The following is a 13057-nucleotide window of genomic DNA, read 5'->3' on the forward strand; positions in this document are numbered from 1 at the left end:
AGTGGGACACAGAGACAGGTAGTGTGTGATTGTACAGACACAGGAAGTGATGCCACAGCTGGGTAGGAAGTGATGTCAGGTGATAACAGGAAGTGATATACAGACAGGAAGTGAGGTATCTTATGTACAGGAAGTGATGTAGGGGGTTAAACAGGAAGTTCTGGATGAGAGTTGAGTCATGAGGAAGTAGAGAGAAGACGTTGGTAGTGGCAATAGAGGAGGTAATAAGATATTATTTTGTATGTACACCCAGTAACCCCCTCGTCATGTCAGTCCTCTTCCTCCATAGTCACTGTGATGTCTTTTATCTCCAACAGATGATGATAAACACACATAAATAGTGTATATTATAATCAATACAGTAACTGTACTGTTTGCAAACTGTTGATGCTTTAGAAAGCATGTATAATAAGAATAATAATACAAAAATTTTACCTATATACTGTATAGAGCCATATATTCCAGTGTATGGAAATATATTGTCCTCATAAACAGAACTTACTAATAACATTAGCCACCAGAAGATTTACCCCTCTTCAAAACCAGGCCATTTTTTTTTTTGTGATACGGCACTGCGTTACTTTAAATGATAATTGTGCTGTCGCGTGACCCTGTGCCCAAATAAAATGTATGTCCTTTTTTTTTCCCCTACAAATAGAGCTTTCTTTTGGTGGTATTTGATCATCTCTGCAGTTTTTTTTTTTTTTTTTTGCGCTATAAACAAAAAAGACAAAATGTTTTACTTTCTGCTGAAAACATCCAATAAAATAAATAAATAAAAAATTAATTTCTTCATCAATTTAGGCCAATATGTATTTTACAACATATTTTTGGTAAAAAAATCCCAATAAGCATATATTGATTGGTTTGTGCAAAAGTTATAGCGTTTACAAACTATCCACTTAAGCCACGGACCATTTCGCTGGCCACAGACCAGAGCACTTTTTGCGATTCGGCACTGCGTCGCTTTAACTGACAATTGCGCGGTCATGTGACGTGGCTCCCAAGCAAAATTTACGTCCTTTTTTTCCCCACAAATAGAGCTTTCTTTTGGTGGTATTTGATCACCTCTGCGCTTTTTATTTTTTGCGCTATAAACAAAAATAGAGCGGCCATTTTGAAAAAAAAAAACGCATTATTTTTTACTTTTTGCTGTAATAAATATCCCCCAAAAATATATAAAAAAACATTTTTTTCCCTCAGTTTAGGCCGATACGTATTCTTCCACATTTTTGGTAAAAAAAATTGCAATAAGCGTTTATTGATTGGTTTGCGCAAAAGTTATAGCGTCTACAAAATAGGGGATAGTTTTATGGCATTGTTATTAATATTTTTTTTTTATTGCGATTTTTATCGTGACTGCGACATTCTGGCTTCGGACAATTTTGACACATTTTTTGGGACCATTGTCATTTTTACAGCGATCAGTGCTATAAAATTGCACTGATTACTGTAAAAATGACACTGGCAGTGAAGGGGTTAACCACTAGGGGGCTAGGGAGGGGTTAAGTGTGTCCTGGGGAGTGATTCCAACTGTGGGGGGGGGAATGGGCTGTGTGTGACACATCACTGATCACCGCTCCCGATCACAGGGAGCAGTGATCAGTGACACTGTCACTAGGCAGAACGGGGAGATGCTTGTTTACATTAGTATCTCCCGTTCTTCCTCTCCGCGAGACGATTGCGGGTATCCCTGCGAACATCGAGTCCACGGGACCCGCGATCCTACTAACAGAGCTCGCGGCGGGAGCGCGTGCGCGCTGGCGCGCACGTGGTGGCACACTCAAAGAGACGTACAGGTACGCCCATTCAATTTACGCAGCGCTTTACATATACATTGTACATTCACATCAGTCCCTGCCCTCAAGGAGCTTACAATCTAAGGTCCCTAACTCACATTTATACATACACATACTAGGGCCAATTTAGACAGGAACCAGTTAACCTACCAGCATATCTTTGGAGTGTGGGAGGAAACTGAAGGCAAGCGGTTAACTATAAAATAATAATATATATTTTAAAGATTTATTGAAAAACACACACAGATAAGACCTGGTTCACACAGGGGCGACTTGTCAGGTGACTTAGCCGCCTGACAAGTTGCCTTCCGTTCTGTACTATGGAACCGTTCTAATAGGAACGACTCAAGCCGCTCCGACTTAGAAAAAGGTTCCTGCACTACTTGGGGACGACTTCAGGGCGACTTGTATTGACTTCTGTACAGAAGTCATTTTGCAAGCCGCCGCTGAAGTCGCGTGCAGGTCGTCTTGCAGAGTCGCGCTACAAGTCGTGCTGCCCCTGTGTGAACCGGCTCTAAAGGTTTTTATTTGTTGTGTATTTACTATTTTGGGTATTGTAGTTTTGTTTTGTTTTTTCGTTTTTCAGCCACTCGTGGTTTTCATGTTGAGTCTATTTGGTATTTATTAACACAAAACCTCCCTCACTTTTGGAAGGAGGGATTAATTTCTACTGGTCTATGAGTTCTAATGACCAGTGAGGGTGCTATAGGATCTGTCTACAGAGATCAGAGTCTTGTATGGATCACATGATCTCATCAATGAGGATGGAGGAGGACCCGAGTCACATGACTAAGGGAATATTGAAGTAGAATACTAGCTAAGCCTAAATAGTACTAAAAAAGCTTCCTCCACCCTCTGAACACCTCTATTAACTATCCTGGGTAAAAACAAAAAATGTGTATACTTGCCTATTTTCATCCCATTCTGGTCCAGTTACGTGATTCGGTTTCTATGTCGGACCACCGACAGTGGCTTCACCATGGTAGCCTATAGGCGACGTAATGGCTCCTGGCTTTCACAGCCATATGTGAGTTCTTTCTGAAAATTATATTGTATGACAAAAGGGATCCTGTGACCGGACCAATGTGGGCAGGAAAATTGGTAAGTATAAATGACTTTTTTTACACAGGTTCGTTAGTACAGGTGTTAGGAGGGGGGAGGGAGCGTTTTTAAGACTAGTTAGCCTGTAGTTGGAATTCTACTTTAAATCTCACCCTGGAAATCATCTACCTGCTCACCGGAGAGGTGAGGAGGATTCTGGGAGGTCACATGACATCACCCTATATCTCTATTAATAAAACACAGACCTGACCAGAGAGGTGAGGAGGATTCTGGGAGGTCACATGACATTAGTTTTGTTCTTTCAATTGAGAGTTTTCCTCTGGTAAAGTCTGGTGACCATTTTGCCATTACAGTGCCTTCACCTCATTCCCTGAAATATGAAAGAATCAATGACTAGAATATTCTAGAAATCACCAACAAGATCATTGATCTGCTGACAGGAGAGGTGAGCGGTGTTGGGAATTCTGGGACATTATCCAGTAACAGACAAGGGATGTGTCTGGATGGTGACTGTATCATTGTGTGTGTCAGGTTCCTATAAGGTGTCAGGATGTCACTGTCTATTTCTCCATGGAGGAGTGGGAGTATTTAGAAGGACACAAGGATCTCTACAAGGACGTCATGATGGAGAATCAGCCGCCCCTCACATCACCGGGTAAGAGGAGACTTTAAGGAGAGAGCAGTACGGAGGGTCACCTAGATCCCCCATCATCTAATAAACACATAGAAACAATGTATTCAGTCAGTGTGTGTGTTTCCTACAGATGGATCCAGTAATGGGATCCCACCAGAGAGATGTCCCCGTCCTCTGTATTCCCGAAATTCCACACAGGAAGATCACACCATCCCTCACCATCATCAGGTAGGTGGGACTGAGCAACTAGAACAGGATTCTAAGCTGTGAGAGGACATCCTTCTAAGTAATCTCTTTTTCCATTTTACACATATATTCTATGGGGTTTAGGGTGAGGAACTGAAAGACATCAAAGCTGAGATTAAAAAGGAAGAAGAAGAGATTTTGATGAGTGGAGCTCAGCAGTCTATAGAAGAGGGAGGTCCTCTGTATTCCCGGGATTCCACACAGGATGATCACACCATCCCTCACCATCATCAGGTAGTTGGGACTGAGCAATTAGAAGTCATATGTATTCTAAGCCTCTGACTGGACAGTGAAAAGAGAAGCAGCAGACTGGTGAGATCATCTCTCTGTCACTCTGCTCCCTCCTGCTATCAGTTCTTGTTAAGATTGCAGCACAGCTGATTGGCCCCTTGTTCTGTTTCCCTCTCTCCCAGTCTGAGCTCTTATGTTCAGGGAGTGCAAGAGCCTGATACCAGGTCCCACTCAGGTACTTACACCACTTACATTTATTAAAAAAAAATAATTTATTGATGTATTAGGTAATGGAAAGCTGCTGTCACTTTTCTGTTATTTTAGTTGACTTAGATTTTTTTTTAATATTTTGGGGTGTAGGTTGAAGGACGGATTAATATAAAAGCTGAGGTTAAAGAAGAAGAAGTAGAGACATATGTGCGGGGTGATCAGCCATCCATGGAGGAGGTCGGGATGATTATGAAAAGTGAAGAGGAAGAAATATCTCCACCTATCCACACAAGTAAGTATAGGCACTATGGAAGAAACAGGTCACAAAAAAAATGTCATCAATATATCACATAGTTTATAGACGCAAACCACACCACATGAAAGGTCCATCTCCATTCCTCAAAATAAAGTCATGTTCCCAACAAATGAGGAGGAGATACTGTACACCATATGAAAGGTCCATCTCCATTCCTCAATATAACATCATGTTCCCAACAAATGAGGAGATATACTGTATACTATATTAAAGGCCACCTTCATTCCTCAATATAATATCATGTTCCCAGCAAATGAGGAAGGGATACCATACACCATATGAAAGGTCCATCTCCATTCTTCAATATAACGTCATGTTCCCAACAAATGAGGAGGAGATACTGTACACCATATGAAAGGTCCATCTCCATTCCTCAATATAATGTCATGTTCCCAACAAATGAGGAGGAGATACTGTACACCATATGAAAGGTCCATCTCCATTCCTCAATATAACGTCATGTTCCCAACAAATGAGGTGGAGATACTGTACATCATATGAAAGGTCCATCTCCATTCCTCAATATAATGTCATGTTCCCAACAAATGAGGAGGAGATACTGTACACCATATGAAAGGTCCATCTCCATTCCTCAATATAATGTCATGTTCCCAACAAATAAGGTGGAGATACTGTACACCATATGAAAGGTCCATCTCCATTCCTCAATATAATGTCATGTTCCCAACAAATGAGGAGGAGATACTGTACACCATATGAAAGGTCCATCTCCATTCCTCAATATAATGTCATGTTCCCAACAAATGAGGAGGAGATACTGTACACCATATGAAAGGTCCATCTCCATTCCTCAATATAACGTCATGTTCCCAACAAATGAGGAGGAGATACTGTACACCATATGAAAGGTCCATCTCCATTCCTCAATATAATGTCATGTTTCCAGAAAATGCTATGACATATCCATTACTCCCCATAGCCATTTTTAATGTAAAAAAACATTTTACCCATTGTGTCTTCGTTGTTTTGGGTGTTTAATACCAGGAAGAAGTCACGAGCAGTCAGCAGAGGATCAGCAGAGCTGGGGGGTACTACTGAACATGGGATCTGCTGAACGAGGGTACTAATAAGCTGGGGATCCTCTGAGTGGGGGTACTACTGAGTCAGGGTTCTACTGGGCCCCTTTAAAACAAATAGAAAATCAACACACAAAGGGCATTTGCCAAGCTTCATTAAAACTTCAAATATCAGAACCCATCACCACCGTGACTTTTGTGTAACCGACATTTTTAGAAAAAAAATCATACTGGAGTCCATATATGATCTGCAAACTCTTTATAATTTAACAGCCAAATACAGACAATTCTATGTAGTAAAAAAAAAACACGCGTTTTAGCTGCTGAAGACTTAGTTATAGCTATTTATTATTATAGAATTAGCAGATCATATATGGACTCGGTGTGAAGACTTTTCTGATTGATTTTGGAGGGAGAACAGGAGCCCAGCTGTGAGATCGGCATTTCCACTTATTCCACCGACGGGGAGGAGGAGCTAAAACTCCAGTTATTTGTCATCTACTGAGATTTTTTGAATATAATATTTTTATTTTATTTATTATATTTGTTTTACTTCTTTCCAACAGATGGATGTGATGTCAGGAATTCCTCGGAGAGACATCTTCTATTATCTGCTGATTGTAAGTCAGAAGATAATGTCATCACACAGGATCCTCCAGGAGGAAATCCAAATACACAAAATATACATCACAGACCTTCCTGTCCGGAGACATCAATGGATCCCTCTGATCAGGGGGAATCTTCTCATCAATCACATACTATGATTGTAAATATCCATGTAAGATCTCACACTGCAGATCGATCAACAGATCCTTCTAATCCCGAGGAATCTTCCTCACCCCATGATGGAGATCTCCGAGGTGACAATCCATTCTCATGTTCAGTGTGCGGGAAATTTTTCACTCGGAAAGGAGCACTTATTCAGCACCAGAGAGTTCACACAGGTGAGCGTCCTTATTCATGTTCAGAGTGCGGGAAATCTTTCACTCAGAAGGGAAATCTTTTGCAACATCAGAAATATCACACTGATGACTTTCCCTATACATGTTCAGAGTGCGGGAAATCTTTCCATAGGAAATATCATCTTGTTAGACATCAGAGAATTCACACCGGCGAATGTCCCTATTCATGTTCAGAGTGCGGGAAAGCTTTCAAAGACAAAGGAGATCTTTCTAAGCATCACAAAATTCACACAGGTGAGCGTCCCTATTTATGTTCAGATTGTGGGAAATCTTTCAGTGAGAAAGTATATCTTTTGCAACATCAGAAACATCACACAGGTGACCTTCCCTATACATGTTCAGAGTGTGGGAAATCTTTCCTTAAGAAATGTCGTCTTGTTAGACATCAGAGGATTCACACCGGTGAGTGTCCCTATTCATGTTCAGAGTGCGGGAAATCTTTCAAAGACAAAGGAGAACTTACTAAACATCACAAAATTCACACTGGTGAGTGTCCCTATTTATGTTCAAAGTGCGGGAAAGCTTTCAAAGAGAAAGGAGAACTTAGTAAACATTACAAAATTCACACTGGTGAGCGTCCCTATATATGTTTAGAGTGCGGGAAATCTTTCACTGAGAAAGGAAATCTTTTGCAACATCAGAAATATCACACAGGTGACCTTCCCTATACATGTTCAGAGTGCGGGAAATCTTTCCTTAAGAAATATCGTCTTGTTACACATCAGAGAATTCACACGGGTGAACGTCCATATTCATGTTCAGAGTGCGGGAAATCATTCACTCATAAAGGTGGTCTTGCTATACATAAGAGAAATCACACCGGTGAGCGTCCCTATTCATGTTCAGAGTGTGGGAAAGCTTTCAAAGACAAAAGAGATCTATCTAAACATCACATAATTCACACTGGTGAGCGTCCATATTCATGTTCAGAGTGCGGAAAATCTTATACTCATAAAAGAAACCTTGTTGAGCATCAGAAAATTCACAAGGGTGAATGTCTTTTATCCATGTTCGGAGTGCGGGAAATCTTACCTTCACAAAGATAATCATGTTGAACATCAGAGAATTCACACAGGTGAGCGTCCTTTTTCTTGTTCAGAGTGCGGGAAATCTTTCACTCAGAAAGGAGCCCTTGTTAGTCATCAGAGAGTTCACACGGGTGAATGTCCTTTTATATAAATGAGGAAAATGTTTACCTCATAAAGGACACCTACTGAAACACCAGAGAATTCACATGGTTGAGCTGCCATATTTATGTTCAGAGTGCGGGGAATTTTTCTTTAGGAAAAATAATCTTCTTAACTGCCACAAGTGAAGGGTGGATGGTGGGAGGAGAGCTGTCGGAGAATGTAGTGTGGATGGTGGAGGAGAGCTGTCGGAGAATGTAGTGTGGATGGTGGAGGAGAGCTGTCGGAGAATGTAGTGTGGATGGTGGAGGAGATCTGTTGGAGAATGTAGTGTGGATGGTGGAGGAGATCTGTTGGAGAATGTAGTGTGGATGGTGGGAGGAGAGCTGTCGGAGAATGTAGTGTGGATGGTGGAGGAGACCTGTCGGAGAATGTAGTGTGGATGGTGGAAGGAGATCTGTCGGAGAATGTAGTGTGGATGGTGGGAGGAGATCTGTTGGAGAATGTAGTGTGGATGGTGGAGGAGATCTGTTGGAGAATGTAGTGTGGATGGTGGGAGGAGAGCTGTCGGAGAATGTAGTGTGGATGGTGGAGGAGACCTGTCGGAGAATGTAGTGTGGATGGTGGAAGGAGATCTGTCGGAGAATGTAGTGTGGATGGTGGGAGGAGAGCTGTCGGAGAATGTAGTGTGGATGGTGGAGGAGACCTGTCGGAGAATGTAGTGTGGATGGTGGAAGGAGATCTGTCGGAGAATGTAGTGTGGATGGTGGAGGAGAGCTGTCGGAGAATGTAGTGTGGATGGTGGAAGGAGATCTGTCGGAGAATGTAGTGTGGATGGTGGAGGAGATCTGTTGGAGAATGTAGTGTAGATGGTGGGGAAGATCTGTCGGAGAATGTAGTGTGGATGGTGGGAGGAGAGCTGTCGGAGAATGTAGTGTGGATGGTGGAGGAGACCTGTCGGAGAATGTAGTGTGGATGGTGGAAGGAGATCTGTCGGAGAATGTAGTGTGGATGGTGGAGGAGAGCTGTCGGAGAATGTAGTGTGGATGGTGGAGGAGAGCTGTCGGAGAATGTAGTGTGGATGGTGGAGGAGACCTGTCGGAGAATGTAGTGTGGATGGTGGAAGGAGATCTGTCGGAGAATGTAGTGTGGATGGTGGAGGAGAGCTGTCGGAGAATGTAGTGTGGATGGTGGAAGGAGATCTGTCGGAGAATGTAGTGTGGATGGTGGAGGAGATCTGTTGGAGAATGTAGTGTAGATGGTGGGGGAGATCTGTCGGAGAATGTAGTGTGGATGGTGGGAGGAGAGCTGTCGGAGAATGTAGTGTGGATGGTGGAGGAGATCTGTTGGAGAATGTAGTGTGGATGGTGGAGGAGATCTGTTGGAGAATGTAGTGTGGATGGTGGGAGGAGAGCTGTCGGAGAATGTAGTGTGGATGGTGGGAGGAGAGTTGTCGGAGAATGTAGTGTGGATGGTGGGAGGAGAGCTGTCGGAGAATGTAGTGTGTATGGTGGGAGGAGAGTTGTCGGAGAATGTAGTGTGGATGGTGGAGGAGAGCTGTCGGAGAATGTAGTGTGGATGGTGGGAGGAGAGCTGTCGGAGAATGTAGTGTGTATGGGTGGGAGGAGAGTTGTCGGAGAATGTAGTGTGGATGGTGAAGGAGATCTGTCGGAGAATGTAGTGTGGATGGTGGAGGAAAGCTGTCAGAGAATGCAGTGTGGATGGTGGAGGAGATCTGTTGGAGAATGTAGTGTGGATGGTGGGAGGAGAGCTGTCGGAGAATGTAGTGTGGATGGTGGAAGGAGAGCTGTCGGAGAATGTAGTGTGTATGGTGGGAGGAGAGTTGTCGGAGAATGTAGTGTGGATGGTGGAGGAGAGCTGTCGGAGAATGTAGTGTGGATGGTGGGAGGAGAGCTGTCGGAGAATGTAGTGTGTATGGGTGGGAGGAGAGTTGTCGGAGAATGTAGTGTGGATGGTGAAGGAGATCTGTCGGAGAATGTAGTGTGGATGGTGGAGGAAAGCTGTCAGAGAATGCAGTGTGGATGGTGGAGGAGATCTGTTGGAGAATGTAGTGTGGATGGTGGGAGGAGAGCTGTCGGAGAATGTAATGTGTATGGTGGGAGGAGAGTTGTCGGAGAATGTAGTGTGGATGGTGGAGGAGAGCTGTCGGAGAATGTAGTGTGGATGGTGGGAGGAGAGCTGTCGGAGAATGTAGTGTGGATGGTGGGAGGAGAGCTGTCGGAGAATGTAGTGTGTATGGTGGGAGGAGAGTTGTCGGAGAATGTAGTGTGGATGGTGGAGGAGAGCTGTCGGAGAATGTAGTGTGGATGGTGGGAGGAGAGCTGTCGGAGAATGTAGTGTGTATGGGTGGGAGGAGAGTTGTCGGAGAATGTAGTGTGGATGGTGAAGGAGATCTGTCGGAGAATGTAGTGTGGATGGTGGAGGAAAGCTGTCAGAGAATGCAGTGTGGATGGTGGAGGAGATCTGTTGGAGAATGTAGTGTGGATGGTGGGAGGAGAGCTGTCGGAGAATGTAATGTGTATGGTGGGAGGAGAGTTGTCGGAGAATGTAGTGTGGATGGTGGAGGAGAGCTGTCGGAGAATGTAGTGTGGATGGTGGGAGGAGAGCTGTCGGAGAATGTAGTGTGTATGGTGGGAGGAGAGTTGTCGGAGAATGTAGTGTGGATGGTGAAGGAGATCTGTCGGAGAATGTAGTGTGGATGGTGGAGGAAAGCTGTCAGAGAATGTAGTGTGGATGGTGGAGGAGATCTGTCGGAGAATGTAGTGTGGATGGTGGAGGAGAGCTGTCGGAGAATGTAGTGTGGATGGTGGAGGAGAGCTGTCAGAGAATGTAGTGTGGATGGTGGAGGAGATCTGTCGGAGAATGTAGTGTGGATGGTGGAGGAGATCTGTCGGAGAATGTAGTGTGGATGGTGGAGGAGAGCTGTCGGAGAATGTAGTGTGCATGGTGGAGGAGAGTTGTCGGAGAATGTAGAAGATATTGTGTGAGTCGTGTCACACTCCCCTTTTCCATTCCCCAACTGTGGGTTATTCCCTCTGTGTCTAGCCTCCTGCTTCCTCCAGCACTGCAGCCAATCACCAACTGGGGGCACTGTCTTAAAGGGCTAACAAGCTGCTTTCTCACTTTTAAATCAACATGTCTATAGGCTAGCTGCCAGACCACCAGTATCCAAGGTGATTTATCTAGTGTTTTCCAGTGCCTCTAAGTACTGTAACCTTGACCACTAGTGTCCATCCAGCCTGTATCTCAGCCGTTCCCAATGTCATCAGTCATTCAAGCCTTGTACTCTGGCCTGGGACCCCGAGCCTTTCTCCTGTGATTGTCATGTTCCTCAGTCTGTATCCTTCTCCAGTGTGATCCTGTTCCCTCCTACCAGCATCCATTCTTCCTTCATCACGCTCATCTCCCTCTCCACTTCAGTAAATTACCTGCCTTTCTGCACCAGTGTGTTTCCCTGGGAGTTCCAGCCAGCCTCCCATTGCCATCACCTGTGCACTCCCAGTCTGTGTTTCTTTTCTTTGTGTTCCTGTACACTCCTACAGAATTATGTACTGCCTTGCATATGCACTACCCCAACAATGCAAGGAACTTGTTTATTTCCTCCGTGCTTCCAGTTTGTTCTCCGAGTCCTGCCAGTACCTGAACATCAGCACCTGTGTGTTTCCCTACCCTACTTTTCCCATTTTCCCTACTTTTTGTTCCCATTCTGCTTCAGTGAACCCAAGTGCCCTCCACTGCAACCTGTTTAAAGTGACCTCCTGTGATTCTATGAAACTCCTGACATCCCCTGTACACTCCTGCCTTGGCTTTTGCCACCGACTGTCCAGCTGGTACAGCCAAGTCCTGGTCATCCATTCTGCCCCTAGTGGGAACGGATTCCCGATCTCTGACAGTGTGTATAAGGGGCGCTCCCAAAGAATGTATCAGTGGGAGTTAATATCAGTGTGTTTTAGGTAGGATGTAAAAAAAAAAGCAAAATTTGCACTATTGTTTTTGGGCTGTACTACAGGTACATACACCACCTAACATACACATATGTGGTATCGCTGCCATCGTTGGGGAGCAGGAAAATTTATTTTAGGTTGTTATTTGGTGATAGGTTATGGTAGAACCAAGAAATATAACAGCTATATTAAATTTTTTTGTTTTTTTTACTATTTTGGGCCAGTTTTTTTGATAATAAAAAAAAATCTGGTGATATCAATTACAATTTACCACCAAATAAAAGCCCAATTTGTGGGTATTAGGCATTTAGATTTGTTTTATCCTTAGGTGCGAAGGGGTTAAAAAAACAAAACAAAAGTTAATGTATCAACTTTGTAAAAAGTGGCATAGGAAGTCACTTGTGATCTTATTTTTAGCACCACGCTGTATTCTGTAAAAATGTAAAAAATGTAATTGTCGTGTTTCAGAGACAACAGCCAAACATGGCACAGTGGCTGGAGAGTATGGAAGTAAATTGATTTGGGCCTTGATCAGCAGTCTAAGTGGGAGAGATTTTTCAATGTTTGATCCTGAAATAACAAAAGAGTGTTATTTCAAAGACAGCAGCCATTAATATTGTATAGACTTGCTTCCCTTTATGAAAGCATTTCTACTCCCCTGGGATGACTGTGAGTAGGCCGTGGCTTATGGCCTTTTTTCCTTTTTGTTTCCTTTTCTTTCCATTTTGCATTTATTATCCTTCGATATCATCCCAATTGCATAAAGGTGTTTAACTATGATTGTTCTGTTCTTATTCCTTTTGGATTTCTCTGTAATACCTGATTATTGTTTAGCCCCTGTGTGGGCGACCTATATGCCTGCTTCTAAAATCTTATGTTGTGTCATGAAAACAATAAATACATTGAAACAGAAAGCATTTCTACTTGGTAACCATAAGGCATATGTTATTCTGGGGGGAAAAAAAGACCAGATACATCCTAAATATAGAACCATTAATCCAACTGTCCATCCAGAGCCTCTGGTTTATAGATCAGATACATCTTAAATATAGAGCCATTTATCCAACTGCCCATCCAGAGCCTTCGGTTTATAAACCGGATACATCCTAAATATAGAACCATTTATCCAACTGTCCATCCAGAGCCTCTGAATTATAGACCAGATATATCCTAAATATAGAACCATTTATCCAACTGTCCATCCAGAGCCTCTGAATTATAGACCAGATACATCCTAAATATAGAACCATTTATCCAACTGTCCATCCAGAGCCTCTGGTTTATAGACTAGATATATCCTAAATATAGAGCCATTTATCCAACTGTCCATCCAGAGCCTCTGGTTTATAGACAGGATACATCATAAAAAAGGAACCATTCGTCCAACTGTCCATGCAGAGCCTCTGGTTTATAGACCACATGCATCCTAAATATAGAGCCATTTATCCAACTTTCTATCCAGAGCTGT

General features: G+C 43.3%; 1 protein-coding gene across 1 annotated transcript in view; it reads left to right on the forward strand.

The window, feature by feature from the left end:
- Window positions 1-13057, forward strand: part of LOC141106871 (uncharacterized) — a 54578-nt gene continuing 41521 nt past the window's right edge. The window contains 6 exon segments of the mRNA XM_073597799.1: window positions 1-221; window positions 3215-3516; window positions 3626-3723; window positions 3826-3975; window positions 4333-4474; window positions 6102-7540. Of these exon segments, the coding sequence (XP_073453900.1) occupies window positions 3432-3516; window positions 3626-3723; window positions 3826-3975; window positions 4333-4474; window positions 6102-7540 (1914 nt within the window). The 5' untranslated portion in view covers window positions 1-221; window positions 3215-3431.

The sequence above is a fragment of the Aquarana catesbeiana genome, linkage group LG08, assembly GCF_042186555.1.
Source record: "Aquarana catesbeiana isolate 2022-GZ linkage group LG08, ASM4218655v1, whole genome shotgun sequence".
Lineage (NCBI taxonomy): Eukaryota > Metazoa > Chordata > Amphibia > Anura > Ranidae > Aquarana > Aquarana catesbeiana.